This window comes from Callorhinchus milii, unplaced genomic scaffold (assembly GCF_018977255.1).
Source record: "Callorhinchus milii isolate IMCB2004 unplaced genomic scaffold, IMCB_Cmil_1.0 Scaffold2, whole genome shotgun sequence".
Classification (NCBI taxonomy): Eukaryota; Metazoa; Chordata; class Chondrichthyes; order Chimaeriformes; family Callorhinchidae; genus Callorhinchus; species Callorhinchus milii.
The window spans coordinates 110801976-110815112 of record NW_024704743.1 but is presented as its reverse complement, the minus strand read 5'-3'; the positions used below and the strand labels follow the sequence as shown (position 1 = coordinate 110815112).

At 43.4% G+C, this 13137-nt stretch overlaps 1 protein-coding gene across 1 annotated transcript in view; it reads right to left on the bottom strand.

Moving 5' to 3' along the window:
* znf704 (zinc finger protein 704) overlaps window positions 1–13137 on the bottom strand; it is a 67212-nt gene that overhangs the window by 14425 nt on the left and 39650 nt on the right. The window contains exons 4-7 of the mRNA XM_042331686.1: window positions 7384–7493; window positions 5930–6165; window positions 4766–4866; window positions 1891–2152 (exon numbers count right to left, since the gene is read on the bottom strand). Coding sequence (XP_042187620.1) covers window positions 1891–2152; window positions 4766–4866; window positions 5930–6165; window positions 7384–7493 — 709 coding nt within the window. The remainder of the gene's footprint in view (window positions 1–1890; window positions 2153–4765; window positions 4867–5929; window positions 6166–7383; window positions 7494–13137) is intronic.

Genomic DNA, 13137 nt, shown 5'->3' with positions numbered 1-13137 from the left:
ATCTCAACTAATGAGATTTCCCATCATGAGCAGCATTGTCATTGTGCACTAAACGTACTGTCACAGTGAGAGCATCTATCTCTTTGCACTCCACTTCCAAAATCCTAAGGGCAACCAGTTTGTAAGCCAACATGTCAAATGTTCACCAGCAACACATGCGGAATACTCATTACTCTGTGATTGTTAAACATAACACTCAAAGCTGTGAGGAGCATCAGCCCTCACCGTGATATCCAGACTGGAGGCCAGAACTATCTCAACCTGGGGCTCTCTCCAGGTTTCACTTCCCTTTGTTTTAATATTTTTTTCTTGGTAAACAGATCAAAGAGCATTTCTTAGTCAAGACTGATTTGAATTCCATTAGAGCTGGCAATGTAAAAGCACAGCCAGTGCCCAATGTGAACATAAGAACTTAAGAATTGCTAGATGAAACAAGACCAAGGTCCATCCAGTTTACCTTCCACATGCTGGCATCCGCATTCACATATCATGTCACAAACTATATACTGTAGCCCAAGGATATTATGTGCTATGAAGAAATTCGTAAATGCTGAAAATCCACCGCCCGTGATCACAGTTCATGATTTCATTTAGTTGGGACTTCGTAGTTTTGCTTATTTCAGGCAGTGGGTGAGTCCAATCAATTAATCTACCATCTGGGGTTTGAATGAAAGGTTAGAATTAAACGTGTTCGCCCACAAAATACACCAAGTCAGAACCACTTTACAATATATCGTGTGAAGTGCTTTGAGACAGCTCGATGACGTGATAAGGCGTTATATAAAATGCAAGGATTACTGTTATAATAATAATAAACAAGTGAAAATCTCTCCCCTTCCTCAGCTGGAGTAAAAACCACATCTTTTCTTTAATGACAGCTAAATCCTGGAATCAGCTCATCCTACTACTTCCATTACAGCAAAACTCTTTTCACCTAAAAACACCGGCCTCCAAAAGGTTCCATGATACACGCAAAACACTCTTCTGAACGATGACGTTAAATTTACACAGAGCTTCATGTGAGGGAAACATGGTCGCTGTTTAGGAAAACAGAGCCAACCCTTCACCACATTCAACAATTCCCTGTGTGACTATTCTAGTCTATTCAAAGGATCACTTGAACCATATTATTAGGGCTGTCATGAAAGTGATTGTAACCATGGCCAGTAATTGATTTCCCGGCCTGTTATTTATGCTTTCAAGCTGTGTGTGCTCTGTGAGCTTTAGTCAGGTTTCCCCTCCCTCTCTCCCTCCTTCCCTCCACCTCCCCAGTGAAGTAAACCAGTCTGATCATCAGCATGTTACATTATGAAAAGGTGGTCTTGTATTATGCAAACCCTCAGCGATGTCCTACTTTTCGAGCTGCGTCATTTGGATTTAAAACCTGAGGTGACATTGACATGGTGTGGTCAATTCTCAGCCATTGGAAAATTGTTGTTTTCATTTTATTGTACTATAAAGTGTAGTGACTGTTTATTTTGTGAGTGAAACGCAGTTCCGTTCCTGTAGCTCCGTTCACATTTTGCAAAGTGCTTCACAATGGTGATGTGAGTCGAGCAGGAAGGAGAGGAAGTTTGAAAGCACAGCCGAAGAGCTCAGAAAATTAACTTGTGGAAAAGGGGATGAAACCATTGTGGTTGGGCTGCAAGGGGGCAAAACAACCTCACTGAGGGGGAAAGGAAGGGCTCAGCAAACAAGACTGGGGGAATGAAAGCAGCAATGGCTAAAGAGGTAGCAATCCTGCCTCTGGACCTATCCATTTACAATCATTCCCTATCATTACAGAAGAAGCAATGTTGTTGGACGTTCTTCTCACACGTTAAACTATAGTACTGTATATACTGAAACCTCAACACTTCACAAAACCTGTCTCCACGCATGGCTCAGTACCTGGTAAGCATGGTCAGTGTGGACGAGGTAGAGGCAGGTTGGTGCTGAGCGACTGAGCGGAGTTGTAGACTTGGTCTCTGTGTTTACCGTGCTGATGTCCAATGCCCCTGAATCCAGGCTGGTGAGCGTAGGCGGAGAGGCCACAGATGGCGATACCGGAGAAAGGCTTCCCAGGCCCTCAGCTACAGAATCCGTGTTCAGTTTAATCTCCTGGTAGTAAAAATCTTCTTCCCCGTCACTGTAGTCGGATTCTCCATTGCGTCTGAGAGGGGGCGATGGAAAAAAGTACAATTTTCATTCAGCATCAGTGAAAAGCACAATTATAACAGGAGCTGTTAGCAAAACAGAGACCCCGTTATTGCACTTAACCTGAATAATAATAATCCTTAGAATCCTTGCATTTGATATGACACTTTATTACATCTCTGAGACGTCTCAAAGCTCTTCACGGGCTTTACTCTAAAGTGTAGTGACTGTATTTTGTAGGCAAACCTGGCAGCCAATTTACTCACAGATTGACCACACCACGTTAATGTCACCTCAAGTTTTAAGTGCATAATTCGCAGCCTGAAAAGCGGGACATGAAGTGAACAACCTATTTTATTTGGGGGAATCAATGACCAGGAGACATACCCACTGGTCTCGCCTAGCGTCGTACGGGGCCACAAATATGAGACGTGTAAAGAGTTAATAAGAGGCCTAGTTGTGTTGCTAATCTGCCTGCACATGTGTGCTCATCAAATAGATGGCAATGATCTGGCACCTGTGTGTGAACAGATGGCTAGAAGTCGGCAGTGATCCCAGGAGTTAATCACACAGATCCCGAGAAGTGGTTTAAAGAATCCAATATCCCTGCGACAAAGGGAAATCTACTTTGCTCAGAAGAAATCAGGTTTATAACTTACAGTTTAAAGGACTCAAATCCCATGCTTCTCAGGCTATTTGAAGCTTTTGGACAAAAAGCAAGTGGTCTGTGAATGTCAGTCAAAGCTGCACCACGCAACTACATCAGGCCCACAAGTGAATTCAGTCAGTCACCTTCAAGAAAGTCTACCTTTTAAAATGATTAAAGCTAAAATTATAATTATAAAATTCTTCCCTCCTGTCAATTAACTGATTGTGCTTTGACGGGATTGAGCTTGTGGCATCTTTTAATAACTTCGGTCTTCTGAAAGATACTGAGAGCGACCAGACGTCTACGCTGAATCCAAGTACTGTAGCAGATTAGCTATATTTTTAGGCCCTAAAAGAGGTGCTACTCAAAAGGCAAGGGGTTGGAAAGGCATTTTTCTAGATTATAGCAGATGAGCGTCAGCTGACCTGAATTGTGTACGTCTCATCATATGAGGGGTGTTCTTTAAAGAGTTTATATTGTTGGCTTGTGTTCATGGTGATTACTAAGCCAACACTAATTAATATTTATTGATTTTTGGGGGAGGGGGTCAGCCAACTACAAATTGCACTTATATAGTGCCCTCCACGCTGGGTAACATTTCAAAGCGCTTAAATTCCAGCCGGGTATCTGACACATGTGGATCCCAATCACCTTGCTTAAGAGTATCCAAACCAGATTGAGAGATCCACATGTATACGCCACTGGCACGTGCAAATTTCCCCATTGTCTGTAACCCTATACGGGTACTCTTTTCCCGGAGGGATGCCCCCTGCTTAATGGCAAAATGGCAGAGCAGGCTTACCTCACACTGGAAGGAACAGTGTGCATTGAGGTACTGCTGGAGTTTAATGGGTTAAAAACACATAGCTTGTCATATCAAACACTGAGTTAAAAGGCATGTTGAAAAGGGAAATACACTGTAGATAGATACTTATAATGGTGGGAAGTGGAGGAAAGGTGGGGTACTGGGAACAGTAAGATAATAAGCTACTGTGAACTAGCAAAATGGCAGAGAAATGGGGTTAATTTCTTATAAAGGGTTAGAAATGAAAAGCAGGGAAGTTATGCTAAACTTGTTTATGCACATTAACAAATTTGTTGAAAGGGCATTTAATTGGCAAATTAATTTCAACATCAAGTGTGAAGTGGTACATTTTGGTAGGAGGAATAAGGAGCTCACATGCTGCCTGAAAAATAAGAATCTAAATGTGGTAGAGGAGCAAAGGGATCCAGGGCTACAAATAAGCAAATCGCTAAAAGTAGCGACGCAGATTAATAAGGCTATAAAAAAAGCAAACCAAGTGTTGAGGTTAATTTCTAGAGGGATAGATATAAAAAGCAAGGAAGTTATGCTAAACTTATATCAATCCCTGATTAGACCACACTTGGGAGTATTGTGTACAGTTCTAGTCCACATATTACAGAAAGGATATAGAGGCAACTGGAGAAGGCGCAAAGCAGATTCATAAGGATGATACCGGAACTGCGAGGTTATACCTATCAGGAAAGGCTGAACAATCTTGGACTCATTACTCTTGAAAAGGGAAGGGTGAGGGGTAACCTAATAGAGGTCTTTAAAATTGTGAAAGGTTTTGATAGGATAGACATAGGGAAAATGTTTCCACTTGTGGGGGTGACCAAAACCAGGGGCCATAAATATAAAATCGTCACCAATAAATCAAATAGGGAAGTCTTTACCCAGAGAGCGGTGGGAATGTGGAACTTGCTACCACAAGGAGTACTTGAGGCGAATAGCATAGATGCATTTAAGGAGAAGCTAGATATATATATAGTACATGAGGGAGAAAGGAATAGAAGGTTATGCTGATAGGCTTAGTTGAGGAAGGCCAGGAGGAGGCTCATGTGGAGCATAAACTCCGGTATAGACCAGTTGGGCCGAATGGGCTGTTTCTGTGCTGTGTATTCTAGGTTAGCGCTTTAACCTTCAGTGAAGTAAACATCCTGTCAGAAGTGACTTACGCCAAGTGAATGGTGCGAATATGTTTCTGGATCCCTGTGGAAGTGCTGAGTACTTTCCCACAATTTTTCCACAAGCATTTGAACATAACCTTCATGGAATTCTGCAAGATAAAGGCAAAGAGCAAATTAACAGACTGATGTGCTCTCGGGAATCTGCTCTAGCCCTGGAGGAGAGTGCAGCTTCCATATCTTTGGGATTAATCCACTTTAGGGAATGCCAATCCAGCTGGAATCTAGCTAGGAACCAGTCCACATTAGCACGAAAACACTCAACAGTTACAATATAACATAATTTCTCTTTGTATATTTCCGTTACACTGTCCAATGCCCTGTCCTCCTGACATGAAACATGCTATATAAATATAAATTGGTATTATAATAATAAGCCTTGCATTTGATATAGCGCCTTACAACATCAAAGAGGTGTGTTAATGCGCTTCACAGTATATACTGTAAAGTGGATTGACCATGTGTATTTGTAGGGATATTATGTGGCAGCCACTTTTGCACACAACAATGTCCCACAAACAGCCGTGGAGTAAGTGACCAATTTTATTATGGTGGATTCCTGGCCAGGACACTGGGAGAAACTCCTTTCTCATTTCGAATGGCGCCATGGGATCTTTAACATCAACAACAACAATAACAACAAATTACGTCCGTATAGAGACTTTCAGATCGGAAGGACATTCAGCTGAACAGTTTAACGTTTTATCCGCAGGATGACACATCCAACATTGCAATAAACTGTATTGGAGTGTCAGCTTAGCCAATGTGATTACAAGCCCTGATATGGGGCTTGAACCACGAACCTCTGACTCAGAGAGTACCACTGAGCCAGGTAGACATTGTAATTGTCTACAGTAGTATTCCAAAGTACTTTAAATAGCTGGCTGGACCCTCGAGCTGGTGGTGATGGGAGGGAGGAGGGGGGGAGGGGTGGGGAAGAAGACGACAGAAAACACGGTCAAAGAGGTAAGCCTTGAGGCATGTTTTAAAAGTGGAGAGGAAGAGAGAAAGAGAGTGAGAGTCAGAGGGACTCCCCTGGCAGTGACAAAGACGTGAATGAGGAAACAGAGCTGGCCGCAGTGGACTGAGCGTTCCAGGACACTACCCCACCCGCAGGTTGCTATATAAATGCAAGTTGTTGTTGTTGACACCCACCTTTCTTTTCCTGGGTATGGGTTCATCAAACAGCAGGTGGCTGGAGTCGGCTTCATCGATGCTGTCGTCCGGCTGGAAGGAAGGACGGAATGGCTTGAAGCTGTCTGCAGAGAGGGGCGGTGATGGGGTGGACGGGTTTGACTGGTCGCTCGGGGCCCCCCAGCTCCAGTTCCCGCTGCTGCTGTAGCTCGATGACATATTGGGGACATCTTTCCAAGAGCTGCTCAGGCCACCATCTGTTACACAAGATGATGCTAGTAAAATTGCAAATCACAATCTAAACCCAGCTTGAATAATTATCGACAGGTTTGGGAATAATAATAATCCTTGCATTGGATATAGCGCCTTATCATTGAGACAACAACAACAAAGAGCTTCACAGAATATACTGTAAAGTGAATTGACTGTATATCTTGTGGGAGAAACGTCGCAGCAATGTCCAACAAACAGTCTGGGATCGAGTGCCCAATTTTTTTTAAAAGGGATTATGACCCTTATTTGGAATCACATAGTAGGAAAGAGATCCAGGAAGAATGAACGTCCCCAACTCAACAGTAAAAATACTAACAATCTCCCCACTTGATACAACTCCCCTCTTCTACTCTTACACTCCCAACGCTAACCCTTCCCCTCCAGCAGATTGAGTGAGGTGTCGGTATTGAATGGTATTCTGTTCCAAGTGGCTGTTCAGCAGTAAACCGCCAAACCTCACCACGAGTTCCAGCTGAATACAGAGCTGCCGACTACAACACTTCACCACAGGGTGGGTCCTACAAAAAACAGCTTTCCTGTGAAGCAAGTTGAGACGTCTTGACAACGTGATAAGGCGTTATATTGAATGGAGAGATTATTATTTATTTTGATTTATTTTTAAACGTATTTATTTTATTCTACCCCCACACACCCCACCACACCCATTCTTCACACCACTGAAATGGACTGGAGTCAAGGTCGGGACTCACTTAAGAGAAAACTGTTTTCAGACTTCACTCAGTGCTCTTTCACTTACAGTAATGTTATTACTGTGGAAATTTAATTGTAGAAATCAGCTTTCCTTGCATTTCCCTTCTTGATCAAATGCTTTCCCGTATTTTTCTTACACATACACACAAACACACATATTGTATACATACATATATATAAGAATGAGAAAATCACAAGGCTATGGGTAAAGGACAGGCAAATGGGACTGAAAAGGATATTTTTTAAAAGAGACAACACAGACACAATGGGAATAATGGACTTCTTCTGTGTAATAAATTGCTATGGTTCTACGCTAAGTGAAAGAGAAATAAATGAAGTCTGGGACAATCGATGGTGGATAAGGATTATCTGATCAGGAATGTCATGGTATCTCCTAAGTATTTGTAACCCCAGAGCTGAAAGAGGTAAGTAAAAACCAAGTGATTATGTGACTGTAGCATGAGACAATGTTATGGGACTGAATAACATACCTGTGACACGCACCGCGGAAGGAGGGCTGCGGACCAGTGGACTGGTGGACAGACTAGTCAGGACCATCGCTGCTGTGACTTTGTCCATCTCGCCTTCCTCAGACAACTTCCTGCATCAGAACAACAACAAAAAGACATGTCCATAGTTACTGCCATGGCACTGCATGGTACTGGAGCTATGAAGTGCTGAGAGATGCAGTCAGCACCAACAACAATGATAACTTGTATTTGTATAACAACAACTTGGATTTATATAGTGCCCTCCACGCCGGACAGCATCTCAGAGCACTTTACAGTAATGGATCCCGGGGCCGAGCTAGGGGCAGGGGGGCGGAAGGTGACCAAAAGCGCGGTCGAAAAGATCTTCATCAGAGACCTGAAAATGGGAAGGGAGGGAGCGAGACGAAGGGAGTGAGAAAAGCAGTTCCAGAGCCTCGGGGCATAGTGGCTGAAGGCACGGCCGCCGAGGGTGGAGCGGAGGACTCGGGGGACGAGGAGGAGATCAGACCCGGAGGAATGAAGCCAACGGGTACTTTTTTGAGGAGGAGTGCAGGGACTTGAATACAAGGGTGAGGATCTTGAAATCGATCCTCTCTGGGATAGGCAGCCAGTGCAGTCTGGCAAGGACTGGGGTGATCGGGGAGCGGAGTTTCGTGTGGGTGAGAATGCGGGCGGCAGAGTTTTGAATGATTTGGATTTTATGGATGGTAGTGGATGGGAAACCGGCGAGGAGAGCGTTAGAGTAGTCCAGTCGAGAGGAGCACCAAGAACACCATTCTTGCAGAGCACCAAGAGCACCGTTCTTGTGGAATAGCGTCTTGGAGTACTTGTTGTTTGGAAACGAGTTTAGAAGGTTTATAAGACTGGTGTGCACGATAGTGCTTCCAAACATGAAAAAACAGACAATACTGCCCTCAACTATGGTATGAAATGTATCAATCACACTGTGATATCTGGAGTATCACACAACGTGATATGAAGTGTGATATAATAATAATCCTTGCATTTGATATAGCGCTTTTCACGTCGGGAGGACGTCCCAAAGCGCTTCACAGAACACACTATAAAGTGAATTGACTGTATATTTGTGGGCGAACGCGGCAGCCAATTGCGCACAGCAATGTCCCACAAACAGTCGTAGATTGAAAATGACCAATTTATTATTGTTTTGGGTTTTGGAGGGATTATTATTAGGCGTGTGGAGTAAGGAAACTTGCCCAAGGTTTGGCCCTGTGCCTGGAATTGAACCCAGGTCTCTCGCTTGCAAAGCGAGTGCTCTAACCACTGAGCTACAGGACTCCACTGATATCACTGTGTTATATGTTGTGAAGGGAGGGCAGGAAAGATAGGAATGAAGCAAAAGGAAAAAGGAAAGAAAACAAAAAAATAGGGTGGAAGGAAGAATAGATGGAAAGAAGGATAGGAAGTAGAAGAAGATGATAAGAGAGTTGGAAAATAGAGAGTAAAGTGAAACCCACAGGTGACCTTAGCCCAGGACAGGTTTTCAGTTACAGTTACAGGAATGTGGCGCTACAATATTAATACGCCAGGAAACAGTATCTCCTTCTTGAGAATAACCTCGTCTCTGAGTGATTGTTTCACACCAGGTCAGTTTGCCCTGGAATCTACATTGGAGAGTCAGGAAAACCAGTAGTCTTGTGGATTCTGATCACTGCATGGGTTGCACCCTCTAGATAGATACATAACGGAGGGTATGTCATACAGTTGCATGTGGAACTTTTAATAAGCTGTGTTTGAGATACAGTCATCTAAAGGAGTGAAGTGATAAATCATCACAATGGGGAGATAGTAAAAAAAAAACAATTTCTATATGTGTAGGTGCCTCAACTAGAAATAAATGGAAGGAGTAATGAACAGAACATTTCTTCTTCCAACGGCCTATTGTGCACAACACTCGTGGTGAAAACAGAATGAATAATAAACCCCTGGATTTGGGAATTTATCTCACTCGTACACACAGCCCACAGAGCTCAGAGAATCCTGTAAGATTCCTATATTACACACTGCCCTTCACACAACACTCAGTGACATCCAGTACAATACAAATTTACATTTATGTAGTGCCTTTCCCAAGGAGCTGGAGTTTTCACCTGAATTGGGAGGGGGGGGGGGGGGGGGGTGCGACAGGGTGGAGGGAGCGAAGGGGTGTTAAAAGATTCCTCCAATAGCCACCCCTCTCCCCCAACATACTATAAAAATGGATTCAACTGGACAACTAGCTGAATATTTGTTTAAGAATGGGATTGAATGTTTCTAAGCACAAGCACAATCAGGTGCAATCGTACACTTTATGGAGCAAAATGAGTCCTGCGTTACAAAGAGCTGGACACGTATGCGGAATGCAGATGGGTAAAGCCAAACAATAAGGATTGTAGTATCAAGCTGATGTCCAGAGTTTACCTGGATTACCTTTAGAGAGAAGAGAAGCCAGAACACTTATGAGAGATTTATCCACTCGGGAGTTGGTCAGTTCCTCCAGGAGGTGAAACAAGTTGAGTAATGTCTACAAATTACACACAAGTCACTAGAAAGAATGGACCAAATGCTCTTTTTTGGTCTCATACATTATGCTTTGACCTTCACTTGGTAAAAAATACTGCTGAAAGTATTTGAGGTTGTTGCAATGGTTAAAAATGACAGCAGTCACTCACTGAACCTTGCTGTCTGTGTGGTTATTTAACTTTGGCTATGAATATTTTTCACCCATGACTAAATTTGCTAAAGCCTGACTGGCAACCTACAAATTGTAAATTGTACCTTGGTACTTAGGTAGCTTTACAACAATCTAGTGAAGCTGTAGTTGAATCAAATAGCATCAGTGTACTTTAAGAGAAAACTTGATTCCTGCATGAGGAAGAAGGGAATAGTGGAGTATAGGTTTGGGGAGTAGGAGGAGTGGGGAGCTTGTGTGAAGTATACACACTGGCATGAACTAGCTAGTCTGAATGGCCTTTTTCGATGCCGTATCACACAATGTAACTTGTCATTATTTTAGGACCAGCCTCGTGGACCCTAATGGTATTTTCAGCTCTGTACAATCCTATTCTACAATCAATCCAGACTACAATCTTTCTGATCCGAGTACATCCTTCATGCCTATTCTCTAGCGATCGGCATAAGATAACCCCTAAAGTATACTTACTGGACAAGCAGCGGGAAAGCTTGCCAGACAGTGATATCAATGGCAAGCTATGTGGTTTTAGGTAGTTAGACTCCAGCAGGACACCAACTCACATTCTGGGATCTCCAAGCCTTGGCTCTTGATAACCTGTGCCTAATACTTTCCGGAATTAGGTAAACAGAATATAACCCTCCAGGGAGAGAATGCACATTCCATTCCAACAAATATCTCTGGGATTTCCATATGTAGGTGGGATTCATGGGAATATGTAGGTGGCAATTCTCAGTTTGATTTGGATACTCTTTAAGCATGGTGATGGGTTTCCGCATATGTCAGACACTCAGCTGATCAAAAAACACAAGGCTGCACAGTTTCCACTGTCGTCAAACAGCAGCTCAGCTCAGCTCAAACCATTCACCGCACGCTGTGTGTAGCCACTTCACTTCTATCCTTTAAAACACAAACTGGAAATCAGCACAACTTGTACACAGGGTGCCTTTTATGTAGGATGAACATCTCAAGGTGCTTCAATACAATCATCCAGCAGGGAAGAAAGCAGGGTGAGTTTGAGGGTGTTGACCAAAGTACAAGATATATAATAATAGATGGTGCCTCTATTGAAGCCAGATCTGTAAGAAACCAAAACAAAATGTTAAATTTAAGTCCTTTCCTCAAATCCAGTAACAAAATGAAATGGCTTCTCAGCTCCAAACTTTTGTTTTTGCTGTTGGAATTTTTGGCTTTGTTGTTGGAATTTTTTTTGTAAAGGAATCCCGGAGTGAAAATTGTAATGTGTGATGTGTTAATTAACACCTAGAGTCCTGCCAATCGACTAACAACCGGGTTCTTACTTACTGCTAGGTAAACAGAGGCGTGTGGAGTAAGGAAAACGGCCCAACATTTGCCTTGCCAGGAATCAAACCCAGGTCTCTCGCTTGCGAGGCGAGTGCTCTAACCACTGAGCTACAGAACGCCACAAAGCGCTTCACAGAATTTTACTGTGAAGTGGAGTGACTGTATTTATAATAATCCTTGCATTTTATATGTAAAAGTGAATTGACTGTATATCAGTGAGCACAGCATGGGGTGGGGGTTAGTGTCGCACCTCTAGCAGATCTTCAATTATCGACTGGTTCCACTAGAACTTTGGAGGACTTGATAATTTCACACCACACAGCGTAATATTCTCTCCTTCCAAGAAGAAATTCCAGAGACCCACCAGAACTCTGCTCTGTGGACTTAGCTTCTACCGCAAGTCGCTGTGACTTACGTCTGGTTACTGGAAGGAACTCAGACTTACGAAAGCAATCCCAACAGAAATCCTGCATTTTAGCCCTTAGTATTTCCACATTCTCCCCCCTCAATTGTGTGACCATTGGAGGCATGAGGCACATGCAATTGCATGGGGAGCATGTGCTAACTCCGTCAGTGATCACACAATTGTGTACAGGGAGAAACTATTTCAGAGGGAGAGGCTACTGAGAGCTGTTCTGCATTTCCTCGTGACCAGATGAAATGTAGACAAGCCTGAGAGCAGATCTGGCTGACTTCCCACCCAGCAAGAGGCCATAGCATAAAACACCTTCGAAAACAGAGAAAGACAGTGCGTCTATTTATTGCTGATCTGTTTACCACGAGCAGCACCTCATCAAAAAGACATTACAACATAGAGTTCTGGTGTTCGTTCTCAGACTCTGTCAAAGCCCAGAGGGGAAGTGGCTACCCACACCAGCCCCCCTCCCATCCCCCCACCCCACTGACTGTCAATCAGTACAAACTGGTTCTGACCATTAGGGCTGTGGTTAAGACCTTTCCAACCACATTACTACAGATGCCGACTGTTCAGTCAGTGTGCAGTTAAACTCATCGGCACTGAATTAGTGAACCTATTGCTACGATTCTTCCATCTCCTTTGTCTCCTTAGGAACGCACACACACAGAGGAATAAAAGAGGCTGTAAGTACGAAGCCCATTGATATGATATGAAAAAGCACCCAAAGCACCTTCATCTGAAAGAAGAGAAAATTGGAAAAGAAGGATTGGATGAAAAGATGACTTGGACTGACATGTCCCTCCTTTCTCCCCCCCCCCCACGCTCTCTCCCTTTCCCTCCTTGCTATAACTCACTTTGACTCAGCCCCTTGATGTAAAATTGAGAGGAAAACTCTTTTGAATGGTTGGCTGCATCAGCAACATATATCCACCCTCCTTCCCCCACAACACACACACACACACACAGACACACACTCACTTCAACAAATAAACACAGACTGATCCATCTGGCAAGCATCCAGAGAAAATCCAGGCTCAGACAGGCCTTTGCTTAATGTGACACTAACTCCCAAGATTGGTGGATAAAGCTGAAATCTGTCTGCTGCTGGTGAAAAAAGAGGCAACATTGAATAATGTCAAAGAGAGCAATAAAAATGTGTCCTCTGCACCAGTGCAGGGAATTATTAGATTATTAAGACTTATTAAGAGATGGCAAGACTATCTCCTGTTCTTTTTGTGCATCACACAAGGGCAGCCTCATTAATATGTACGTAGTTTAGTGTTCTCTTATAGCTCAGTGGTGCTGTGGACCCACGCTGTACCAGAATCGTAGCACACCC